This window comes from Chlorocebus sabaeus, chromosome 13 (assembly GCF_047675955.1).
Source record: "Chlorocebus sabaeus isolate Y175 chromosome 13, mChlSab1.0.hap1, whole genome shotgun sequence".
NCBI classification, from domain to species: domain Eukaryota; kingdom Metazoa; phylum Chordata; class Mammalia; order Primates; family Cercopithecidae; genus Chlorocebus; species Chlorocebus sabaeus.
The window spans coordinates 93620411-93640429 of record NC_132916.1 but is presented as its reverse complement, the minus strand read 5'-3'; the positions used below and the strand labels follow the sequence as shown (position 1 = coordinate 93640429).

At 36.2% G+C, this 20019-nt stretch overlaps 1 protein-coding gene across 1 annotated transcript in view; it reads right to left on the bottom strand.

The window, feature by feature from the left end:
• Positions 1-20019, bottom strand: part of IBTK (inhibitor of Bruton tyrosine kinase) — an 82012-nt gene that overhangs the window by 14487 nt on the left and 47506 nt on the right. The window contains exons 20-25 of the mRNA XM_038002196.2: positions 17157-17278; positions 16710-16822; positions 12898-13046; positions 11082-11245; positions 8363-8455; positions 7651-7794 (exon numbers count right to left, since the gene is read on the bottom strand). Coding sequence (XP_037858124.2) covers positions 7651-7794; positions 8363-8455; positions 11082-11245; positions 12898-13046; positions 16710-16822; positions 17157-17278 — 785 coding nt within the window. The remainder of the gene's footprint in view (positions 1-7650; positions 7795-8362; positions 8456-11081; positions 11246-12897; positions 13047-16709; positions 16823-17156; positions 17279-20019) is intronic.

The following is a 20019-nucleotide window of genomic DNA, read 5'->3' as shown; positions in this document are numbered from 1 at the left end:
GTGGCTCACGCCTGCATTCCCATCACTTTCGGAGGTGGAGACAAGAGGACTGCTGAGCCCAGGAGTTCAAGACCAGCTGGGGATACACAGGAAGACCCATCTCTACAAAAAATAAAAAATTAGCTGAGCATGGTGATGCACACCTGTGATCCCAGCTACAAAGGAGGCTGAGGTGGAAGGATTGCTTCAGCCTAGGAAGTCAAGGATGCAGTGAGCCAAGATTGTACCACTGCACTCCAGCTTGGGCAACAGAATGAGATCCTGTCTCAAAAACAAAAAAAAGTTCCAATTTTTTTTTAAAACCAATGCACACGAGATATGTCCTCAGGAAAACAATCTATTCCATTTTTACTTCAAGCATATATTACAAGTATTTACATTCTATGTGTATCTGATTAAAAATCAAGTGATATGCTGAATTATGTGGTTATCTCATAATTTTATAATGACATGAAAAATTATATCACATTATATTCACTCAATGATTAATGTTTTATCTAGAGTTCAGGTTAAAATACTTTGTAGTCTTTTCCAATTCTGTGGAGAAAGTCATTGGTAGCTTAATGGGGATGGCACTGAATCTATAAATTACCTTGGGCAGTATGGCCATTTTCACAATATTGATTCTTCCTATGCATGAGCATGGAATGTTCTTCCATTTGTTTGTGTCCTCTTTTATTTCACTGAGCAGTGGTTTGTAGTTCTTCTTGAAGAGGTCCTTCACATCCCTTGTAAGTTGGATTCCTAGGTATTTTATTCTATTTGAAGCAATTGTGAATGGGAGTTCATTCATGATTTGGCTCTCTGTTTGTCTGTTATTGGTGTATAGGAACGCTTGTGATTTTTGTACATTGATTTTTGTATCCTGAGACTTTGCTGAAGTTGCTTATCAGCTTAAGGAGACTTTGGGCTGAGACAATGGGGTTTTCTAAATATACAATCATGTCATCTACAAACAGGGACAATTTGACTTCCTCTTTTCCTAATTGAATACCCTGTATTTCTTTCTCCTGCCTGATTGCCCTGGCCAGAACTTCCAACACTATGTTGAATAGGAGTGGTGAGAGAGGGCATCCCTGTCTTGTGCCAGTTTTCAAAGGGAATGCTTCTAGTTTTTGCCCATTCAGTATGATATTGGCTGTGGGTTTGTCATAAACAGCTCTTATTATTTTGAGATACGTTCCATCAATACCGAATTTATTGAGAGTTTTTAGCATGAAGGGCTGTTGAATTTTGTCAAAGGCCTTTTCTGCATCTATTGAGATAATCATGTGGTTTTTGTCTTTGGTTCTGTTTATATGCTGGATTATGTTTATTGATTTGTGTATGCTGAACCAGTTAAACCACAATGAGATACCATCTCACACCAGTTAGAATGGTGATCGTTAAAAAGTCCAGAATTTTCTAACAGGTGCTGGAGAGGATGTGGAGAAATAGGAACACTTTTACACTGTTGGTGGGACTGTAAACTAGTTCAACCATTGTGCAAGACAGTTTGGCGATTCCTCAAGGATCTAGAACTAGAAATACCATTTGACCCAGCCATCCCATTACTGGGTATATACCCAAAGGAGTATAAATCATGCTGCTATAAAGACACATGCACACGTATGTTTATTGCGGCACTATTCACAATAGCAAAGACTTGGAACCAACCCAAATGTCCATCAATGACAGACTGGATTAAGAAAATGTGGCACAAATACACCATGGAATACTATGCAGCCATAAAAAAGGATGAGTTAATGTCCTTTGTAGGGACATGGATAAGGCTGGAAACCATCATTCTCAGCAAACTATTGCAAGAACAGAAAACCAAACACTGCATGTTCTCACTCATAGGTGCGAATTGAACAATGAGATCACTCGTACACAGGAAGGTGAACATCACACAGTGGGACGTGCTGTGGGGCGGGGGGTAAGGGATAGCATTAGGAGATATACCTAATGTAAATGACAAGTTAATGGGTACGGCACACCAACATGGCACATGTATATATATGTAACAAACCTGCACATTGTGCACATGTACCCTAGAACTTAAAATGCAATAAAAAATAAATACTTTGTAGTCTCGTAAGAATTCAAGAAAGAAAATTATTCAACAATTTAATAATAATAACTTCAATTTATACTGAAGTGTTTTGCTTTGCTGTGCTTTGCTGTGCTTCATAGTTAACTGTATTTCTAAACAGGTTGAAGGTTTGTGGCTACCTTGCATGGAACAAGTATATCCTGCCATTTTTCTAACAATACATGCTCACTTTGTGTCTCTGTGTCACATTTTGGTAATTCTCCTGGTATTTCAAACTTTTTCATTATTATCGTATCTATGGTGATCTTTGATGTTACTATTATAATTGTTTTGGAGCACCATGAACCACATCCACACAAGGTGGCAAACTTCATTGATAAATGTTTGTTTTCTGACTGTTACACCAATTGGCAGTTCTCCCATCTCTCTCCCTCTCCTCCTTAGGCCTCCCTATTTCCTAAGAAACAACAATATTGACATTAGACCAACTAATAACCCTACAGTGACTTCTGTGTGTTCAAGAGAAAGAAAAAGTCACATGTCCCTCACTTTAAATCAAAGCTAGAAACGATTAAGCTTAGTGACTAAAGCACCACCCTCATCACTCAGCAGTCATCAACATCAAGGCAAGATCCTCCACTATAAAAACATGATTCACTGAAGGTTCAGATGACCATTAGCATTTTTTAGCAATAAAATATTTTTACATTAAGGTTTTTTTGGTAGATATTTTGCTATTGCACACTTAGCAAACTACAGTATAGTATAAACATTACTTTTATAGGCACTAGGAAACCAAAAATTTCTTGTGACTTGCTTTATTGCGATGTTTGCTTTACTGAGGTAGTCTGGAACCAAACCTGCAGTATCTCCAAAGTATGCCTGTATAGTCTTAAGAAGCCATAAAAAGAGCATAAACTACTAATTGTAGACAATTCAGACACCTCTCACCTTGATGATAATAATTCAGAATACCTATAACATCTATAATTATCTAAATTATCTATAATTGGTCAGTTAAATTTTCTTGGTGTCCTAAGATACATAAAACTCATTACTCATGTTTGTACTTAAGTTTTCCAATCACGTTTTCATAAAATAAATGTATAACAAATATCACTTTTATTTGATAATTATCAAATTCTGTTTTGTTTTGTTTTGTTTTTTTTTTGAGAAGGAGTCTTGCTCTGTTGCCCAGGCTGGAGTGTGGTGGCATGATCTCAACTCACTGCAACCTCCACCTCCTGGGTTCAAGTGATTCTCCTATCTCAGCCTCCCAAGTAGCTGGGATTACAGGCATACACCACCACGCCCAGCTAATTTTTGTATTTTTAGTAGAGATGGGGTTTTTCCATGTTGGCCAGGCTGTTCTCAAACTCCTGACCTCGGGTGATCTGCCTGCCTCGGCCTCCCAAAGTGCTCGGATTATAGTCGTGAGCCATCATGCCCACCCAGATAATTATCAAATTCTTTTCAAAGAAAAATACCCTATGTTTTGGGTCAAAATTTATGGCATCTTTCCTCCCATCTTCCTAGAATTCTCCTTAATATGCCATAATAGACTCCTTTTAAAATTTGGATAGATAGTCCCTTCAATGTGGCACTCTAAGTTCATGTTGCTAATAATTACCAAGGAAAAATTTTTCCTATGTTTGAAAATTAGTCAGAAGTTTCAGATAAATGACCACTTGAATACCTTCCTCTGAAATCCTAAAGTGTACAGCAAAGTAATCAGAAAGGTATAAACCCACAAGGGCAAAAATAATAAACTATTAGGACAATGGCAGTCTAAGAAGCAACACATTTTCGAAGGATAGCAAAAGAGATAGAATGATAAAACTGATGTCACTGAGTGGACAAAAAGAAAAACTAACAGTCATCAGGTGGGTGATGGTAAGGAGGGAAGCTGAGAACTCTGGAAAGGGGCATATACTGGAGACAGAGTATGTATCGAATCCTGAAGTCGACATGAGGATGAAAGTGTGAAAATTGTTTCAGTTTATTTAGGAGGGGCTCAGAGTGCCAGATGTACTCCCTATTGCTGTATGGTCACATGACCACATCTCCTCTACTCTGGCAGAAGGAAAATTTGATTCAAAGTCACTAGTAATAGAAGACGGCGGGAGTGAACTGTTGTGTACAAAGTCTATATACTAAATGTGAAAACCTATTACAAATGGTGACAAGCTCAGTCCCAGCTCTAACCTCCCTACACTGAGATATGTTTCCAGAATGCTAGCAACCAAATGTACACCTTACCAGCAAAATAAATTAAAAGGCTGCTCTTTAGAAAAACTGACAGACTAAAGAGACCAAGGAGAAAAGATATGAAGATAATCAACATATGGGGAGATTCGGGGGGTCCCTAAGAAAACTGATACGTTACCCTATAATCACACCTATCAGTCTACTTGTATCACACAGGCACACAGAGCTTCCAATCAGAACTTAAGAGAAAACAATCAATCAATAAATTGACAAAATGAAATAAAATAAAATATATATAAGGTAGAATGAATAAAACAAGAGTGTAAATCAATCTTAGCTTTCTTTTTTTTTTCGGTTGAGTGGTTTCTTTTGTTCAATATCATATTGGTAAGATTCATCCACACTATTGTATTTAGTCACGATTTATTCTTTGTCATTACTCTGTAGTATTCTACTATAAAAATAATTTATCCATTGACTGCTGATAGACATCTAGGTTGTTTTCATTTTGGGTTATTACAAATAATAAATTATGAACATTCTTATACATGTTTCGTGGTACATATGTGTGTATGTTTCTGTTGGGTATATACTGAAGACTGAAAACGTCTACAGAGTACAGAGATCTTCAACATTAGAATATTAAACAGAATACTATAGAAAAAGGTATCATCAACAAACAAACCAAAAAAACCTCTTAATAAAGATTTTAATGGTTGAAAAAAGTCAGGCAAATATTCCAGAAAGTAGAATTGGAAGGCATACATGTGGACAATAGAAAAGAAAAAGTGTGGTGGCTCACACCTGTAATTCCAGCACTTTGGAAGGCTGAGGCAGGCAGATCACTTGAGGTCGAGACCAGCCTGGCCAACATGGTGAAACCATGTTTCTACTGAAAATATAAAAATCAGTCAGGTATGATGGTAGGCACCTGTAATCCCAGCTATTCAAGAGGCTGAGGCAGAAGAATCACTTGAACCTGGGAGGCAGAGGTTGCAGTGAACTGAGATCCCACCACTGCACTCAAACCTAACAACAGAGTGAGACTCCATCTCAAAAAAAAAAACAAAAGAAAAAGTAAGAAATTTAGAGAGGCCTAGGAGGACCAATATCTGACTAATGTGATTTGTAGAGAAAACAGTGAGGAGAAAAAGTATCAAAGTAATATAACATTACATAAGATTTCCCTAGAACTTAAAGACATGCTGTTGCCAATTAAAAAAGCCCAAGTATCCAGCATGAATCAAAAAAGACCTACATTATATTACTGTAAAATATCAGAACATTAGAGATAAAGAAAAGACCCTATAAACTTTCAGAGAAAAAAAAAAGTGGAGAAGAAAACAGGAGGTAACATAAGAAGATTTAGGAATTAAATGGCATTGAATAAGTTCTCCGAATGATTTCCAATTTAGAATCTCATTCCCATCTATCAGTCAAGAAGAATGAAGGCTAGAATAAAAACATTTTCATGAATATACGAGCTCCAAAAATATATGTCCTATCCATTCTTTATCAGAAACCTACTGGGTTGTGATTCATCAAAACAAGGAGTGTATCAAGAAATACAAAGCCACAAGATCAAGAAAACTGGGGATCAAACACTGGAGAGAAGGGAAGATCTGCAAGACAACAGTTAAAGAAAATCTCAAGATGACAGATATTCAGCAAGCCTGGAAAAGACCCAGTTCAGATCTCAAAAGAACACAGGACTCTAAAGAATATGCCTCCAAAAAAATAAGTGAAACAATTTTCACTCATTCACTTTTTGCTTAAGGAAAGTGATTGATGGCATGGTTATAGCTGTATTACCAAGTCCAAGGCTTCATCATGAGCTTAGTTAATTCTCTCAAACTGCAATTTAGTACATGACAGTGGTTCCAATAACTTTTCCCCCTTTTTGGATTTTCCATACTTTTGTTTAAAGAAAGTACATCTCAGTGTGGTAGCAGTTATATCATAAACCCTACAATGGTAATGGTCAAATCTGTCTTGTTCATTGCCTTATCATCAGAAACTAGCACAGTTCCTTACATTTAGAAGGGGTTTAAAAAATACTATAAATTTTAAAATTCTGCTAAGCTCATCCTCTCCAGTTTTGCACTCTTTTCTCTTTTCCTTGGGTATTCTTACCTCTTATTTTACTTTTTCAGTAACCATGCTTTGGACCTACTAGTAACCGTAACAGGCACTGATTTAGTTCCACTGGTAACACTTAGAATAAAATGATTTGCTACTTTCTTCAAAATAATTAACATTTTAATTGAGAAAAATATTCCTTCTTACAAATAGAATAATGTGGCCTTAGAAACATTGAAGGGATTCCCCTAAACCATGGGTAGTTGCCAAGATCCTCCCCAATTCTTGCGAGAGAAAGAGAGTTCTACTTATTTCTTCATAAGGCTTCACATTCTCCGTGTACTTCTCCAGTACTTGTTTCCAGATATTTTAAGTTACAAAGAAAAGGAAGGATGGAAGGGAAGCTGGAGTACAACCTATTTTACACATCTCAAAATTATATCTGACCTCTTTGGAGACTATTCCAATGCTGCCACTATGTGTAAATTCCAATGGAGAAAATGTAAACACAACATTAAGTAAGGAGCACTGTTTTAAAAAGTGAAAAATAACAAGCTATGATTATAATCATGTAAAGATATTTATGCAGCATGCAGAAGGACAAAAAAATTAGCGTAGTATAAATAAAGTTTTCTTTTTATATGTGTCTGATATATTTAATTTCTTATAAAAAATTTAAAAAATTGGCCGGGCACGGTGGCTCAAGCCTGTAATCCCAGCACTTTGGGAGGCCGAGACGGGCGGATCACGAGGTCAAGAGATCGAGACCATCCTGGTTAACACGGTGAAACCCCATCTCTACTTAAAAAAATACAAAAAACTAGCCGGGCGAGGTGGCGGGCGCCTGTAGTCCCAGCTACTCGGGAGGCTGAGGCCGGAGAATGGCGTAAACCCGGGAGGCGGAGCTTGCAGTGAGCTGAGATCCGGCCACTGCACTCCAGCCTGGGCGACAGAGCTACACTCCGCCTCAAAAAAAAAAAAAAAAATTTAAAAAATTAAATTTTAAATCACTTTAGCAAGAAAATCTAATTAGAATATCAAGAAGAAATTGTATCTATATATGAAAAATATATCCACATTTTGAAGTGTATGATGATGTACGTCATCATGACGTGTACGTCAAAACACCCCAAATTAAAAGAAAATAAACACAACAAAAAAAGCGTTTGCTTCCCAAGTTTCAATTTTTAACTTGAAAACAGAAGGGGAGATGAAATATTTGAAAAGACTTTAGAAACACTAGAAGTAGGAAGGAACTCAAAAGTCAAGTACTACCTTAAAAGCAAATGCACAGATCTATATTAATTTTAATAAAAATAGGAGCATACCATGCATTCACTGGTTTGGGGGCTTTTGAAGGAGTAGATAAAACTGTTTCCATGCTATTCATTCCTGAATTGTTTTCCTTGGTAGTCAATGCAATCATTTTTCGTTGCTTCTGAGAAAGTTTAACTCCATGAGAAACTGTTTTGCTAGAAATTAAATTAAAACAATTAGTTTCAGTGGTTTCTTCTGACAAAGTTTAATTCCATGAGAAATGATTTTGCTAGAAATTAAATCAATTAACATTAATTTCTGCTTAATAAAGGTTACTGGTAATAATGTTTTCTATTTATTTGATGTTATTTTGCCATTATTGGATCAAAATGCTCACAAGTTTCAACAATGAAAATATCAGTTTATACTAACAATGATCAAGTAATAGCTACATATGAGCCCTCCAACATATTACAAACTTCAAGAACTTGCATGACAAGCCTTAACTCTTCGGCTTTTGTAGCCAATAGTCCACAATGATCATTTTAGAGTCAAGTTTCTGGGATGTAATACTGTATTCTACAAGAGCTGGACTATCAGCTCAACTCTATCTTCAGCACATACTTAAGAAATAATATTATGGAGGCTAAATTGCCCAGAAAAGGATGTATAATTCACTATAACATCAAATGCAGAAAAATAATAGGAAAGATGCAATAAGTCTGTCCAATTCTTAGGGCAGAAATATAACATGAAATGATCTTTTATAATTTTTTAACCAACCCTAAATGTGACTTTGGTGTAGCTCCACATTTTTGTCTACTTTCTTCTATTTCCATGATGGTTCTGAGATCCACAACAGGAGGGCTGACCGGACTAAAAGACATAAAAGGTTACTTTGCAAGGCATTCATTTACCTATAAAGCCCAACCCCCAACTTCACTGAAACCATAAGTGAAATGTGAGATTAATAGTCAGAGTATAATTTAGAATTATCAGCTGTGAGCCAGCTTCAAAAAGGATATTTTGAGTAAAAGTTACTTTTATATATACACATATAAATATTAACTAACATATATCCAAAGTCATAATGTTAAGTGATACAGCACATATACAAATAACAACTAATATGTATCCAAAGTCATAATGTTGTGATATAACTGAAATTCCTATATTTAAAAAAAACCATTTTTTAAAAAAGCCAAGCAATAGAAAGATTCTTAACTAAATTAGGCAGAAAACCTCACCAAAGTTCTAATTAAATTCTTACTTTTAGGTTGAATGAAGCTTGAAAATTATACTCTTTCCTTTCTATTTTTAACAAACAAAACTCATTCTACTGTTTAATATTAACAAAAACAAACATTTAATAGAAAAACTTGGGGATACTAAACAATATTGGAGACCCACCAGAGGGAGTTATACCATAATAAGGAAAAAATTCTACGATCATTATAAATAGATGGTTTCTGGCCAGGTGTGGTGGCTCACGCCTGTAATCCCAGTATTTTGGGAGGCCGAGGCGGGTGGATCACCTGAGGTCAGGAGTTCGAGACCGGCCTGGCCAACATGGTGGAACCCCATCACTACTAAAAATATAAACATTAGTCAGGGGTGGTGGCAGGTGCATGTAATCCCAGCTACTTGGGAGGCTGAGGCAGGGGAATTGCTTAAACTTGGGAGGCAGAGGTTGCAGTGAGCTGAGATCATACCACTGCACTACAGCCTGGGCAATGAGGGTGAAACTTTGCCTCAAAAGAAAAAAAAAAAGAAATAGATGATTTTTGACCTAAATGAAATCTACACTACAGATAAAAATAAGTCAGCCAGGCGCAGTGGCTCACGCCTGAAATCCCAGCACTTTGGGAGGCCGAGGTGGGCAGATCACGAGATCAGGAGTTCAACACCAGTCTGGCCAACATGGTGAACCCCCATCTCTACTAAAAATACAAAAATTGGCCAGGCACAGTGGCACGCGCCTGTAGTCCCAGCTACTTGGGAGGCTGAGGTAGGAGAATCATTTGAACCCAGGAGGTGGAGGTTGCAGTGAGCTGAGATCATGCCATTGCACTCTAGCCTGGGCAACAGAGCAAGACTCTGCCTCAAAAAAAAAAGTCGTATTATTTCATATTAAAGGGGAACCTGTTTCCTGTATTTTTTTTCTTTCATCAAAAACAAATTCTACTTATTATTTATACTAGGCAATACTTCAGAATGAATGTAGAAATGTTTGTGTATATGTTAATATTGAGAATGTTTATTGCCTATTGCTAAGCATTTTGTCAATAAGCATAGTACTGAAACAGCCTAATCTATCTTGTGGACCAAGCTATTTTTAAAACATGTTTAACAAAATATCCTAACATTAGCAATCAGAAGATGCTGCCAGATGTTCCCACATATTAAATATGTACCAATTTGTGTACTTAAGCAAAAAAAAAAAAAAAAAATGAAACTAATTTCTGAACTAAACTTTAAACCATGAAGCACATAAAATGGAACATCATAATCTTTGTTCCAACTCTGCAACATACAGCCTATTTCAAAAGAATTAAATAGTCCAGATGATAAGATAATCCATAAGTCAACTAACAGTTTTAGACTTTATCAATCATTGTAGGCATATAAACATGAAGCACAAGCTCAATTAACATTTTGAAAGAATACTACATTCTAATTACACCTGCACCTTCATTTGACTTTTCTTTTTTTCTTTTTTTGAGATGGAGTCTGCTCTGTTGCTCAGGTTGGAGTGCAGTGGCATGATCTGGATTCACTGTAAACTCCGCCTCCCAGGTTCAAACAATTCTCCCACCTTAGCCTCCCAAGTAGCTCAGATTACAAGTATGTATTACCACGCCTGGCTAGTTTTTTGTATTTTAGTAGAGATGGGGTTTCACCATGTTGCCCAGGCTGGTGTCAAATTCCTGAGCTCAGGTAATCTGCCCACCTTGGCTTCCCAAAGTGCTAGGATTACAGGCATGAGCCACCGTGCCCAGCCTTCATTTCATTTTTCTAAATAAAAGAAAAATATATATATAATATAGGCAAGTTAAAAGGATAGTATAACATTAAATTAATATCATCTGAAAATTAACTGAATAGTTATACATTTTGTGAGATTTTAAATACCCCTTCACATACTCTAAGAGATAAAGTCTATGAGTGACAAAACGGTCTTCCTGTGTGGCATTTTTAACCAATATATATATTATCTAAGAAATAACTGCTGATACTAAGTTTCTCTCTATATATGTAAAACATAGTATTTGCTACTATTCACTGATGATAATACAAAGGCAACTAAATTTTGCCTGGGGTTGGTGGCGGGGGGAAGCCTATTATATAGTTGGTTAGCAATTCATAGGCATTTAGGCAATTTTCTGTACATTAGAAATTTATATTAATATTTCTTAAATGTTCATCATTAAAAAATTAAATTGCATTAAAAATGAATGATATTTCTCAAACTAATAGTTACAGAATAAAATAAAAATCTTACCTGAAGGAACCAGCAACCCAACTGGCAGAGTTGGTAGTATCAATTCTGTTATTGGGAATGGGCTGTGGAGCAGATATTTTAAGTATTGGTGACTTTTCCCATGGTTTTAAATCTTCCCTAGCATACATAGGAGATGCACCATTAACATACGGTTTGACTTTCGCCTGGGGAGAGAAAAAAAAAATAAAAGAAGTTAACGAGCACCTAGAACAGTAACACATGGCTGGTACTTAATAAATATTAGTTACATTATAATGAAGAGTAAAATCTTATGACAATAAGCCATCTAGTATTTTCAAATCATGTTCTTCTACAGTTTTGTGCCTTAGCCTACTCTCAAATCACATTATTGACTATAACCGAATTATTACGAGCTTTGAGAATAATTTCTAGGGGAACTAGTTAGCATATTAAATCTCTACACAAATAGTAAACATGTAATAGTTGTACAAATAAGACATGAAGCACTAATTTTAAAATTAATATCCATGGCTTGAGTACGAAACAAAATGAAAGTTTTGTATAAATGTCATATAACTCACTCTGATGTAAAGTACTGTGAATAAAATTAAAGTCAAAAAATACTGACACCTTGAAAGGAACCCTAAAACTACTGCTATTGCAATACGTCAAGGAAGTTATTAAAATGGTATGTCTACTTCCAGGATAGATTCTTCTGTTATTGCAAATCACTCACAATATGCCCTGAGCCTTCCTTTAAACCTCAGTTGTCTTACAGAACAACCTTAGTGTGAATATAAATTGCCCCCAAGCTTCTATTCTATATTTAAAAAAAAAAATCAATCCTGCTGGGGTGCGGTTGCTCACACCTGTAATGCCAGCACTCTAGGAGGCTGAGGTGGGTGGATTGCTTGAGTCCAGGAGTTCAAGACGAGCAACATGGCAAAACTCCATCTCTATCAAAAATATAAAAAAATTAGCTGGATGTGATGGTGCGCACCTATAATCCTAGCTACTCTGGAGGCTTAGGTGGAAGAATCACCTAAGCCCAGGAAATCAAAGCTGCAGTGAGCTGATACTATACCACTGCACTACAGCCTGGGCAACCAGAGTGAGAGACCCTGTCCTCCAAAAAAAAAAAAAAAAAAAAAAAAATTAAATCAATCCTTGAGGCCTAAAAGACTCTAAGAAGAAAGGGTTAACTTCTGTTGTCTCATGAATTCCTAGGAATTCTGATATGTTTTGTGGATGCATAGGGGTTACGGAAAAGTGACTCTATTCAGTTACACATTTTTCTCTAATAGGTTAACAACTATGGAATCAAATTTTAAGGAGTGTCTAAGAACTGTCCTCCCCAGAGTTGATCACGCTAGGAATCCTGCAGCTTAAATGTGCTAGATTAGGAGAAGAACTCAATCATTTCTAAATTGTTTTGCTCCAGTTAATACCTTAGAGGAAAGAGACTGCAAAATTTGAAAGCAGGCTTATTTTCGAAATCATTTGCCTTGACAATTTTTAACTGATGTTAACTGACATTTCACAAGATAAATTTCGGTAATTTAGCTATGAATATATTTTTTCAGTATGTCTGTACAGTATTATATTTTACATCAACATTATATTTTAGTTGCATAAAGATTAGAAATAACATCATAAAGGGCTTAAAACTGCCATTAAAATCTCTAAAACTAGAAATGTTATGCAAATTTAAGAAAACTAACACTATATTGTGTGATTCTTATATACCAACCTGGAGACTGTTTTAAAATTAGGGCAAAAATAAGGAAATATTAAAGATAAACTATCTATAAACCTAAAATCTGAAGGTAAGGAGTCAGTGCTTCAAAAAACAAACCTCAATCTTATCTGAATGAAATCCTGTGGTGAAATCAGGGGACTGTAAATCTCTAGGACTACCCACTCCTGCATAGCTTCCTTCAGAGTCTGATGTCAATAGTTCTGGAAGAGATTCCACAGAATTGGTCTTACCAGACTTTAATAATCCTAAAACATGAAATTAAAAAAAATTTAAACACATATGCATTAAACATATATGCATTACATTCAGTGAATCAGACAGCTAAAAACTTTCATTTATCCAGACTTAATAACATTCAAATTATATTTATGGTATAAAAATCTTAATAATTTAAGTTAACTAGAGAAAGAAATCAGTTTAAGTGAAAAACTGAAATGGAAGAGATTATAAAACAATAGTTTTACTCATTACAATCACACACCAACTGTGTAATGAACCTGAGGAAGATAGTTCTTTGGATCTGCTTTAAAATGTGATTGAAAATATTTTTGTCCGCCTAAGAGACAAAGGAGAAAATAATTAAAGTCCAGACCTCTTTTCCTTTTCTCATCTGTCTCTTGGTACAGTGGTCTCTGCACCCAAGCGAGGAGGGTAGCTTCATTCTATCTGGGAGGAAACCTGTGGCCCTTTTGCCTCTCACTTAGCCAGCTGACTGACTCAAATGGAGAGGCTCCCACAGAAGACGACTGTGGCCTGTTTGAAGTGTGTTCTTCCCTGAAATCTCTGGCGATTCAGCTTGCTTGAAGCAAGAGGGTTGTTATGAAATGTATGTATCATTTCTTTCTTAGGCAAGCTAAATGCCTGGCCTCATGCCACACCTGGTATCCAGGTTCAAACTTTTGCTTAGATTCACATGTTCATTTCTGCACATTTCAAATTTATTAGAATCTAAATGAAGCATCAAAATAAGCTATAAAATAAAGATGTTATCTCAGTGGTAACTAAAAGTTGTATAATTGATTTAAAACCTACTGTCTCTTATACATTGTTCTCTTTAAAGTAAATCACCTTAACAAGCTAAATGTCCCTTTCATTGTTATCACTGCAATTTGGAAAGAACATTTAAACATTTTTTTCCACATAATCTTTTGACTTTTTTTTTTTTTTTTTTTTGAGACGGAGTCTCACTCTATTGCCCAGGCTGCAGTGCAGTGGCGTGATCTCGGCTCACTGCAATCTCTGCCTCCAGGTTTAAGTGATTCTCCTGCCTCAGCCTCCCAAGTAGCTAGGATTACAGGCACACACCATCACACCCAGCTAATTTTTTTTGTATTTTTACTAGAGATGGGGTTTCACCATATTGGCCAGGCTGGTCTGGAACTCCTGACTTTGTGGTCCGCCTGCCTTGGCCTCCCAAAGTGCTGGGATTATAGGCGGGAGCCACCACGTCTTGCCTCTTTTTGAATATTTTTGAGGCTGGCAAATTTTCAACTAAGAGAATACATCTAATATTAGAACACTTTCAAAAGTCAGTTAGAAATGAATCCAGAAAAAAGAGGACGATCAATGTGGCCAACAATTACTTCTGGTCAAAAACAGTTTCGCCAAATGTCGTTTGTGTGACTTTAAGACCGACACAAACGTTAAGCTATTACGCAACCGTCTTTCATGAAATTGGCATCATACTCAAATTTTCTTCCTTAACAGGTTTTTTTTGGCCTCCAATTAAATTTGACCTTTTAGTTATCTTTGACTACAGGTATCTTGGCCACAGAAAGAACAGTGCACCAGGAAAATATGGACCTGGAACCAACAGAACAAATTTTATTTCTTTTGGTCACTACTTCAAATCACTTACGTTTTTTGAGCTTGTTTCCTTAGGTTTAAAGTAAGGGACATAAATTACTTCATTACTAATGTCACTTCTAGCTCTGAAATTCTAAGATTCTAACACAAATGGTAACAATAACATTATTTAAAACAAAGCAAATATCTGTTTTTCCCTAAGTCATTTAGGTGACTGGCAAATCATTACTTTCAAGACTGTCTATCCATTATTCATCCTTCCCTCAATCCACCCCTGCCTCCTTCTAAACACTAACGGTAATTCATAAAACACAGAGAACACAAAATCACAGAATTTTTAATTCAGAAAACTCCTAAGATATAGCTTTCCCATTTACTAGGTCTCCTGATTCCTATCTTCAGTGCTTCATAAATAAATTTTAGGCATATTAACTATCCTCTTTATATATTTATGTTACCTAAAACTATTCTTGATATTCCTTTGAGCTTTAGTGAACATATCAAGCACTTAATTTGAAGCATCTCAGTAAGCATAAAAAAAAATCCTTCTTCTTTGCCCTGCCTAACAGCTTTTGTTTCCAAAGGAACACAAAACAATGTACTCTTCTGTTTTTCAAAGTTGTTTGTATATAGCTGATTGACTATGAAGTACTGTTAGTAGAAACTATGCTAGGTTATGTCTTAGTGCTATAGACAAGAGTAACCTACCATTTCTGAAAGCCATACTGTAGTCTCATAATTTTATAGTCACACTTCATGTTTTATCTAAAGAAACTACTAAAATGTATATAGTTTAATCTAGATCAGATGAATCTGGAATGTGAGACAATCTATAACACAACTGGACTGACCTTTTGGAAAACAGAAAACAAAAAACAAAAAAGTACAGGGGTACTATACTAAAGAGACTAAAGAGATACTAATAAGCAAAGACAATATGAACTTTGATAGAATACTATTTTTTTTGTTGTTAATGTTAAAAAAAAAGACTATAAAAACATTTGTCAACAATTAGGAAAATGTGGATATGGAGTGTAATACTAGTTAACACTAATTAATGTCAATTGTCTTAGGTATGATAATGGTATCGTGGTTGTGTATAAGAGTATTCCCATCTTAAAAGATTCATATTCAAGTATTTACGGGAAAAGGATCATGCCTACAACTTATTCCAAGTGGAATAATTTTTTTTAAGTCTCTGTATTGTGTGTGTGTGTGTGTGTGTGTAACATATGGAGGAAAGAGCAGACAGTAAGTGACAAAGAGTCTGCAAGAAAATGCAAATGTGATGGGAAGTTAACAATAAATCTGAATAAAATGTACATAGGTGTTCGTGGTATTTTTCTTCCATCTTTTCAGTAAGTTAAATATTCTCAAAATAAAAAACTGGGGAAAAATATTTTAGAAAAACTACATAACCTGACCTTCACTTTCAAACAGGCTCACATAATGCCTAAACATATTTTATATTCTACTACCAGATTATAACCTCCTTATGCATACAAATGGCATCTTACTTGGAGTACTGACATATTTAAATTGAATCAACATGATAATAGTTATCTGTCATGTTTTGCCAACCTCTAAACCCCTATGCCACTGGAAAGAGTGGTCTTTCTAAAAACAAATCTCATCCAGTCACATCTTGTTTTAAATCATCAACGGCCACCCATAGCCTTTAGACTAAAACACAAATTCCTTAGTTTGGCATATAAGAGTCTCCAAAATCTGATCCTATCCAACCTATCTCCTATACTGAACTATATGCACAAGAAATGTGCAACTCTTTCTCTCGCTACTAAGCTTGGGAACACATTGCCCCCTTTGCTTAATATATCTATCTGCCTCCTTTTCTTAGATAACTTCATTCTTCAAGACCCAGCTCAGCACTGCTTTCTTCTAAGAGGACTTCCCTGATCTCAGATTGGTTTGGGCACCTCTTTTTGTGCTCCCAGAGCAAACTTCAACTGGAGTACTTAAGATAAACTATCACATTTGGTACCTCCATAAGGACTGTTTATTTCAGTAGCCCCAGCAGATGACATATATGAATAGAGACACAGAAGATTAGAACTGGAAATACATGCTCACTTTCCACGAACCTGTAGATGATGGACTCTGAATAATATCTGAAAGGTTGTAACCTCCAGAACTATCTGAACGTTTACGTGGCTTCTTTTTAGCTTTAGATTTTGCCTTCTTGAACATAGTTTCCCTAGGAAAAAGCAAACATACTTTCAGCAGAGTTTAGGGATGTAACTAAGATAAATGCACTTATTTAACCCAACATGTTTAACCTGAAGGCTACTTATTAAAATATTTATATTTTAAATTTGTTAGACCTACAAATATTAATTATGTATTTATTTTGTATTATACCAAAGTTAAGAATGAACATAAATATGTATTTCTTATGTCAGAATTTCTCAATTTCGTCTTCCAATACCAACACAAAAGCATCACATGCCCAAGATGAGAGTGAAGGGACACAGTAGAGAAAAGAAAGGAGGAGGAAAAGAAAAAGAAAAAAACAAGGAAACAGAGCTTACGAATGATTTTGTTCCATATTTATTTCTTCTTTCAAGAAGATATCTCCATCTTCTACTTCCAAATAGCTAATATCTGGTCCATCTTGATATGGTGTAATGACTCTTCTATCCATTGCTGGAATCTGCAGAATTGAAGATATCACTTTTCTTTTTTTTTTTTTTTTTTTTTTTTAATTTATTTATTATTATTAAACTTCAAGTTGTAGGGTACATGTGCACAATGTGCAGGTTTGCTACATATGTATACTTGTGCCATGTTGGTGTGCTGCACCCATCAACTCGTCATTTACATCAGGTATAACTCCCAAAGCAATCCCTCCCCCCTCCCCCCTCCCCATGATAGGCCCCGGTGTGTGATGTTCCCCTTCCCGAGTCCAAGTGATCTTATTGTTCAGTTCCCACCTACGAGTGAGAACATGCGGTGTTTGGTTTTCTGTTCTTGTGATAGTTTGCTAAGAATGATGGTTTCCAGCTGCATCCATGTCCCTACAAAGGACACAAACTCATCCTTTTTTATGGCTGCATAGTATTCCATGGTGTATATGTGCCACATTTTCTTAATCCAATCTGTCACTGATGGACATTTGGGTTGATTCCAAGTCTTTGCTATTGTGAATAGTGCTGCAATAAACATACGTGTGCATGTGTCCTTACAGCAGCATAATTTATAATCCTTTGGGTATATACCCAGTAATGGGATGGCTGGGTCATATGGTACATCTAGTTCTAGATCCTTGAGGAATCGCCATACTGTTTTCCATAATGGTTGAACTAGTTTACACTCCCACCAACAGTGTAAAAGTGTTCCTATTTCTCCACATCCTCTCCAGCACCTGTTGTTTCCTGACTTTTGAATGATCGCCATTCTAACTGGTGTGAGATGGTATCTCATTGTGGTTTTGATTTGCATTTCTCTGATGGCCAGTGATGATGAGCATTTTTTCATGTGTCTGTTGGCTGTATGAATGTCTTCTTTTGAGAAATGTCTGTTCATATCCTTTGCCCACTTTTGGATGGGGTTGTTTGTTTTTTTCTTGTAAATTTGTTTGAGTTCTTTGTAGGTTCTGGATATTAGCCCTTTGTCAGATGAGTAGATTGCAAAAATTTTCTCCCATTCTGTAGGTTGCCTGCTCACTCTGATGGTAGTTTCTTTTGCTGTGCAGAAGCTCTTTAGTTTGATGAGATCCCATTTGTCAATTTTGGCTTTTGTTGCCGTTGCTTTTGGTGTTTTAGACATGAAGTCTTTGCCCATGCCTATGTCCTGAATGGTACTACCTAGGTTTTCCTCTAGGATTTTTATGGTATTAGGTCTAACATTTAAGTCTCTAATCCATCTTGAATTAATTTTCGTATAAGGAGTAAGGAAAGGATCCAGTTTCAGCTTTCTACTTATGGCTAGCCAGTTTTCCCAGCACCATTTATTAAATAGGGAATCCTTTCCCCATTTCTTGTTTCTCTCAGGTTTGTCAAAGATCAGATGGCTGTAGATATGTGGTATTATTTCTGAGGACTCTGTTCTGTTCCATTGGTCTATATCTCTGTTTTGGTACCAGTACCATGCTGTTTTGGTTACTGTAGCCTTGTAGTATAGTTTGAAGTCAGGTAGCGTGATGCCTCCAGCTTTGTTCTTTTGACTTAGGATTGTCTTGGAGATGCGGGCTCTTTTTTGGTTCCATATGAACTTTAAAGCAGTTTTTTCCAATTCTGTGAAGAAGCTCATTGGTAGCTTGATGGGGATGGCATTGAATCTATAAATTACCTTGGGCAGTATGGCCATTTTCACGATATTGATTCTTCCTATCCATGAGCATGGTATGTTCTTCCATTTGTTTGTGTCCTCTTTGATTTCACTGAGCAGTGGTTTGTAGTTCTCCTTGAAGAGGTCCTTTACATCCCTTGTAAGTTGGATTCCTAGGTATTTTATTCTCTTTGAAGCAATTGTGAATGGAAGTTCATTCCTGATTTGGCTCTCTGTTTGACTGTCACTGGTGTATAAGAATGCTTGTGATTTTTGCACATTAATTTTGTATCCTGAGACTTTGCTGAAGTTGCTGATCAGCTTAAGGAGATTTTGGGCTGAGACAATGGGGTTTTCTAAATATACAATCATGTCGTCTGCAAACAGGGACAATTTGACTTCTTCTTTTCCTAACTGAATCCCCTTGATTTCTTTCTCTTGCCTGATTGCCCTAGCCAGAACTTCCAACACTATGTTGAATACGAGTGGTGAGAGAGGGCATCCCTGTCTTGTGCCAGTTTTCAAAGGGAATTTTTCCAGTTTTTGCCCATTCAGTATGATATTGGCTGTGGGTTTGTCATAAATAGCTCTTATTATTTTGAGGTACGTTCCATCAATACCGAATTTATTGAGCGTTTTTAGCATGAAGGGCTGTTGAATTTTGTCAAAAGCCTTTTCTGCATCTATTGAGATAATGATGTGGTTCTTGTCTTTGGTTCTGTTTATATGCTGGATTATGTTTATTGATTTGCGAATGTTGAACCAGCCTTGCATCCCAGGGATGAAGCCCACTTGATCATGGTGGATAAGCTTTTTGATGTGCTGCTGAATCCGGTTTGCCAGTATTTTATTGAGGATTTTTGCATCGATGTTCATCAGGGATATTGGTCTAAAATTCTCTTTTTTTGTTGTGTCTCTGCCAGGCTTTGGTATCAGGATGATGTTGGCCTCATAAAATGAGTTAGGGAGGATTCCCTCTTTTTCTATTGATTGGAATAGTTTCAGAAGGAATGGTACCAGCTCCTCCTTGTACCTCTGGTAGAATTCAGCTGTGAATCCATCTGGTCCTGGACTTTTTTTGGTTGGTAGGCTATTAATTATTGCCTCAATTTCAGAGCCTACTAT